The sequence below is a fragment of the Littorina saxatilis genome, linkage group LG12, assembly GCF_037325665.1.
Source record: "Littorina saxatilis isolate snail1 linkage group LG12, US_GU_Lsax_2.0, whole genome shotgun sequence".
Classification (NCBI taxonomy): Eukaryota; Metazoa; Mollusca; class Gastropoda; order Littorinimorpha; family Littorinidae; genus Littorina; species Littorina saxatilis.
Window position 1 is genome coordinate 59,503,557 of NC_090256.1, and position 6,161 is coordinate 59,509,717.

Here is a 6,161-nt window from a genome sequence, read left to right on the forward strand (position 1 = left end):
TGGTAAGCATCAGCACCAACCGGAGTCATAGAATGGCGACCGGAAGATCCTGTTGTCCTACTACCGGAAGTAGCGGACACATGCTCTTCACACCCCAACCCGTACCCCGGAAGGGAATAAGGCTGACGTGAGGAATGAACCGTATAGCTGGTATGCACTTCCGCTAGAGCGGAAACCATTGCCGCAGGTTTGCGTACTTCGCCAAGAACACCTCCTGCCGACGCGTAAGCGCTGAGAGGACCTGGAGGTGCTGATGTCTGAGAACCAGACAAAAATTTGTCGAAAGGAACAACTGACGAAAAGTCCAACACCACTGTTGGATCTGCAACAACATTGGCAGACGTAATGGTTGCAGAAGGCTCTGAACGAACCCGTGCGAGAGCGCAAAAACACCACCCGCGACGCTAAAGCGCCGGGAGGACTGGGCAGTGCTGATGTCTGACAGGCAGACAAAAATTCGTTGACAGGTAAACCTGACGCCGAACTAAACACATCTGTCGCCTCTGCAACAACGTTGGTAGACGTAATGGTTGCAGAAGATTCGGAACGAACCTGCGAACGACAGTGCGTTACCTACTCCTGAAGGGAGCAGAAGAGAAGCCTAACTTGCTATTTGTTTACAATCAGCAGTTAACATTCCCTGAACCTCAGAATAAACGATGACAAAAAAGGCAAGAAGATCCTCTTGCTTAACTTCATTATGGTTGTAACACCTGAGGTTATTAACCAAAGCCGAAAAGTCAGCTGAGGGAGATGCGTTATCTATCAACAATAGAATAGAATGCTGCGTATCAGGGTAAAGTCCCGAGCTAAAGATGGCCTCTCGCTAAGGAAATTTATAACTTTGAGAGCTATGAGTAGTAGAAGAAGTTCGTGGTTTAGCGCCAGCTTTAACCGTTTTGCCCAATTGAGAACCAGGTGAGCGAGTCTGCTTGGCAGAGCTCTTAGTTTCTCTTTATGTCTAGGATGTCGGCCATTTTGAAAGTCAAAAATGGTGGACAAATGTTCAAAAGACAAGTGGCAAAACCTTCAAAAACGCTAAGAAATCTTCTCGTTATACAAAAAAGAAACGCTCTCACCAATTCCTGAAGAAGTAAAGAAGGTCGTTGATATGTTACCAAGATTCGATGGCCTTCCCTGAGAGATAGGCCTATGGCTTAAGAAAAAGCCTGAGCACCTCAAAACACGCCATGCAACGTGGGTTGAAGGAAAAGGAATGAGTGTCACTGGTATACATCCTGCGCATGCGCGGTACACCGGTAGGGGAGATAACCACTACGGATCATGATTTATATGGCATGTGGTTTTTGTTTTAGAGTTATCTCCCCATGTTACCATGTAAGAGTGCTTCAATGTCTTAGCAACCAAACGAAGTTATTGCTATCTATGTGAGTTGGGTAAGAATATGTAATTTAATTCTTCTTTCTTAGACATTCACTATCAATCACATGAGCAAGCAGCCTTTACAATTGTAAAAGCAACAGTAATGAACATTACTTACAAATATAACTGAGTAGCCGAGAACAGGAAAATAAACATTCTTTCACAAGTTCAATGTTCTTGTCCCCTGCCAAAACATGAACATTTTCACAAATAAGACACTGGTGAATGAAGAAGACACACACACACAAATTATGCATGAATAATACCTGATAACAACACTATAACTAGCAAGCTGTGCAGTAAAATGCAAACATAACTACTGTTATGATCAAATAGCATCTTTGACTTGTAGACAACTTCATGGAAAATGTTCACACAATGTTACGCTAGTACTCACGTGACCATCTTCTTGTCCAGGAAGTACTGGTCCTTCTTGGAGCCAATCACACGGCGTAACACAACCTCGTCTTTCTCGATCTGTTGTATAAAGCAAGAATAGAGTTAGGTACAGTCTGTTTAATTAAAGCATCAAATTTGATCAAACAATAAGCTCAAGATTACTCATAACAACATCAACAGCCAGGCTTTGATTATTATTTAAACTACTCACTAATGCTCCCCCTCCCCCTCCCCAGCTGCAATTGTCGAACACTAGGCAACTGTCACTGACAAACACACACACACACATCGTCACACGCGCAGACACATACACTGACATACACACACACGCGCGCGCGCACAAATTTACACTCACGCTTCCGTACCAACATACGTATAGCCAAGAGGTTCATTGGTTTGGGCCAAGTAACGAGGGCAGTTTACTTCAGAGAAAAATACCATCTGACAATGACCATGAAAGATAACATTGTTCAGAGATAAATCCACACATACACACAAAAAAGAAACAAATGTTAACATACATATATATATCTATTCATACAAAAAAAATAGAAAAAAGACAATGAATTCAACAACATCAATTACTAATTAACACATATATAGCCCTCATTTTGATTATACTATGCAAGAAATTGATTCAAAAGATGATATGCAATCATCTCAAAAGGGGGTACACAATGCACGCAGCTAACTTAAGGCTTTCCAGGTCCTTTTCTCCTGCATATTTCAAGGCACTGAGGCTTGTGAACTCCTCTTTTCCAGAACCTCAATTACAGGTTGGGGCAGATTTTTTGCCCAAGAAGTAAAATTGAACTCCATATTTTGCAGGACTGAAAAAGTCGCTGAACTTGCTTGCTGGCCACCGCGCTGCTACTAATGACTTCGGTACTCCCTCCCTCTCGGACTCCCCCTTATCTGTTACCATTGATTCATTCCAGATGCTCTCCTTCACTCATCACCTCCCCCCTGCCCTCCAACCCTCTTCCATTCCCCGCATTCGTTCCCACGGGACTTTGCTATCACTTCCCCCTGCATTACCTCTACCCCCCCCCCCCCCCCCTTTTTCCTGCATATCTGTCTCGTTTAAATAGAGTTTATGGTCGCTAACCGCTCCCTCTAAACTCACACTTAAATAATGCTGATATCCACAGTTGGTGCAAGTAATGGAAGATACTCAAATGTTACCACAGTAGCACACACAGTCAGACAGACAAGCTCACATACAGACAGACAGGCACACTCACATGGGTGATTTTCAATATTTTTTCCAATACTGAACTTTTATTTTAACCTAACCAGTACCTATTCTCAACCTGCTTGATGACATTCACAACTTTGTTGTTCGAATTTTTGTTGGTTGCCTCATCAATGTTCAATGAAAAGAATGTGGTTTGCCACTTAAAAGCAGTTTGTCCCTAAACCCTTTGGCCACGCCATGGGTAAGAGTGCAAGTTGCAGTACTTTGGTTCATGGAGAGTCTTGAGTCTTCTGCTAGTGTTTTGGCATACTTAATGAGCGCTGGAGCCAGAGAAAAGGGAAGGCAATGCTCTGCTAAACAAGAAGAGCAAACGCTCGATCGAGTCACTTTCGCAGTTCTGAATATTATATGAGGCATCAGATGGACAGGAAGAAATTGCTATTCACAACACAATGAGTCACGTTCACATAAAATTTGAGCCCGGTCACTTTTATAGTTTCCGAGAAAAGCCCAACGTTAAGTTGTGTGTTGCCGAACAGAAAAGGCTAGTTATCTCCCTTGTTTTTCTGATAACGTTCGTAAAAGGCTACAGATGTAAATACTTTGATGTAAAGAATAATCCTACAAAGTTTCAATCACATCCGATGAACTTTGTCAAAGATATAAAATGTCTAATTTTTCCTTTGACGCTGACCTGTGACCTTGAAAAAGGTCAAAGGTCAACGAAACCATCGTTAAAGTGTAGAGGTCATTGGAGGTCACGACTAAACAAAATATGAGCCCGATCGCTTTGATAGTTTCCGAGAAAAGTCCAACGTTAAGGTGGTGTCTAAGGACGGCCGGCTGGACGGCCGGCCGGACAGACTAACACTGACCGATTACATAGAGTCACTTTTTCTCAAGTGACTCAAAAAGCACATGTACAGATCTTTGCCTCGGTAAGTCCATCCATTTTCGGCAGACAAGCAAGAACTGGTTCAGCAGTTGGTAGAGTCCATGTGTGCGCGCCTGAGCATTGCATGAGCCTGTCGAAGTGTGTTGGATCGACGGCGTGTGCATGAAGACTTTTCTTACCGTTCGATTTGTAAACAGGTCGCTTGAATCAGATGTAACAACATGACACTTTCTACCCCACCTATGTTGACCCATTTTTTTTTTTAGCCCAGACCAGCTGTGCTGCAGCAGGTCACTCAGAATTGTAGTGGCTGTGTAAAAAGTTAAAACTGTGTATCAACATGCTGGAATGCAGGTGTTAGGTCGACGTTACAGGAAGCGACTGAAGCTAACAGTCTGAGTGAATATATCCATACCTGATCAGATAGAGCCAAATCAGTGGGTACGGATATATCCGTACCTGGGAGATAATGAGTTAAGCCTTAGGCCATACTTGCGATTAAGACTATCCACTTCATCTAACCACTCTTTTCTCCACTTGTTTTTGCACTGTTAGTCTATTAAAGTATTATTCGTGCCTCCGCTTCTTCCAAAACGAATTGCATGTTGCACGTTCACGAATTGTTTACTAATACTTTGATCAATGATGGCTGCCATAACCGGAAGTGAAAAGATTTGTTGGGGTAATCATAGAACTTGGTCTTGGTTCGGGGTTTACGTGAAAATGTGCACCACCACGGATCCATTCCGTATAAATGCCTTTGATGCAACAACAACATATAATTTAATAATAATGCCTTTGACAACAACAACAACAACAACAACAACAACAACAACAACAACAACAACAACAACAACAACAGCAAAGTCAATACGGAATTCCGTATAACACGGAAGAAAAATCACCCATGCACTCACGAACAGACAGACAGACACACACACTGAAACAGAAGACATACAGGGATTCTGTTGTCTGTGTTGTCGAAGATGATCTCCACGAAGGCAGTGATGACTCGGGGCCCTGTGCCCTCGTGGAGAAGAGCTTGCCGCTGCTCAGGTCGCATGTGGCTGAACTCATCCGACAACACAAACTGGATGGCTGGAATCAATACGGTCACACTTTTATTTTTAAAAGCATGTCAGTCTCTCAACTTTGTCAACATAAAATGATAAATATTATTTAAACCACCCTGGGTTTATTCTAATGTGAAGAATGCCTGCCATTCCCAAAATCAGTTATTACAAGTACAATCATTTTCCACAAACGACGAGTTCCTAGAAATCCTAAAAGCAAAATAGTTCAATATGAACTTATTTTGTGGAGTACAATAACGTGATGCCACCCCCCAACACTTTAAAGAATTTGCACTGAAACTGTTGACAGCTCAGTGACAGGATGAATATTAATTTAATGCATCTTCTGTTTGTATAAGTTCTAAAACTAGACACCCATTATTTCAACAATCTTGCTAAGTTGCATGGTATGATATTTGATAAATAAGTCAATTTAAACAGTTTAGTCGGCATAAATGATCACACTAATTAAAAAGGAAGATTTAATGAAGAAGTTTTGATTTAGTATTTAAAGAAACAAACATGAGAAAACAATACCCAGGAGCCTTCACACAAAAATCATTTTATCCATACCTGCTTACAGTTACACTTACCATTTTAAATATTATAGAAAAACAAGAAGAGCAAACGCTCGATCGAGTCACTTTCGCAGTTCTGAATATTATATGAGGCATCAGATGGACAGGAAGAAATTGCTATTCACAACACAATGAGTCACGTTCACATAAAATTTGAGCCCGGTCACTTTTATAGTTTCCGAGAAAAGCCCAACGTTAAGTTGTGTGTTGCCGAACAGAAAAGGCTAGTTATCTCCCTTGTTTTTCTGATAACGTTCGTAAAAGGCTACAGATGTAAATACTTTGATGTAAAGAATAATCCTACAAAGTTTCAATCACATCCGATGAACTTTGTCAAAGATATAAAATGTCTAATTTTTCCTTTGACGCTGACCTGTGACCTTGAAAAAGGTCAAAGGTCAACGAAACCATCGTTAAAGTGTAGAGGTCATTGGAGGTCACGACTAAACAAAATATGAGCCCGATCGCTTTGATAGTTTCCGAGAAAAGTCCAACGTTAAGGTGGTGTCTACGGACGGCCGGCCGGACAGACTAACACTGACCGATTACATAGAGTCACTTTTTCTCAAGTGACTCAAAAACTTACCATAGAAGAAATTACTTTTCCCTGAGCCATTTCGTCCAACTGAAAAGCA

General features: G+C 41.6%; 1 protein-coding gene across 1 annotated transcript in view; it reads right to left on the reverse strand.

Annotated features, from left to right (window-relative positions):
- The window catches only part of LOC138982402 (structural maintenance of chromosomes protein 3-like), a 54,491-nt gene that overhangs the window by 46,811 nt on the left and 1,519 nt on the right, over positions 1–6,161 (reverse strand). Inside the window, exons 3-5 of the mRNA XM_070355672.1 lie at positions 6,113–6,151; positions 4,834–4,973; positions 1,781–1,860 (exon numbers count right to left, since the gene is read on the reverse strand). Of these exons, the coding sequence (XP_070211773.1) occupies positions 1,781–1,860; positions 4,834–4,973; positions 6,113–6,151 (259 nt within the window). The remainder of the gene's footprint in view (positions 1–1,780; positions 1,861–4,833; positions 4,974–6,112; positions 6,152–6,161) is intronic.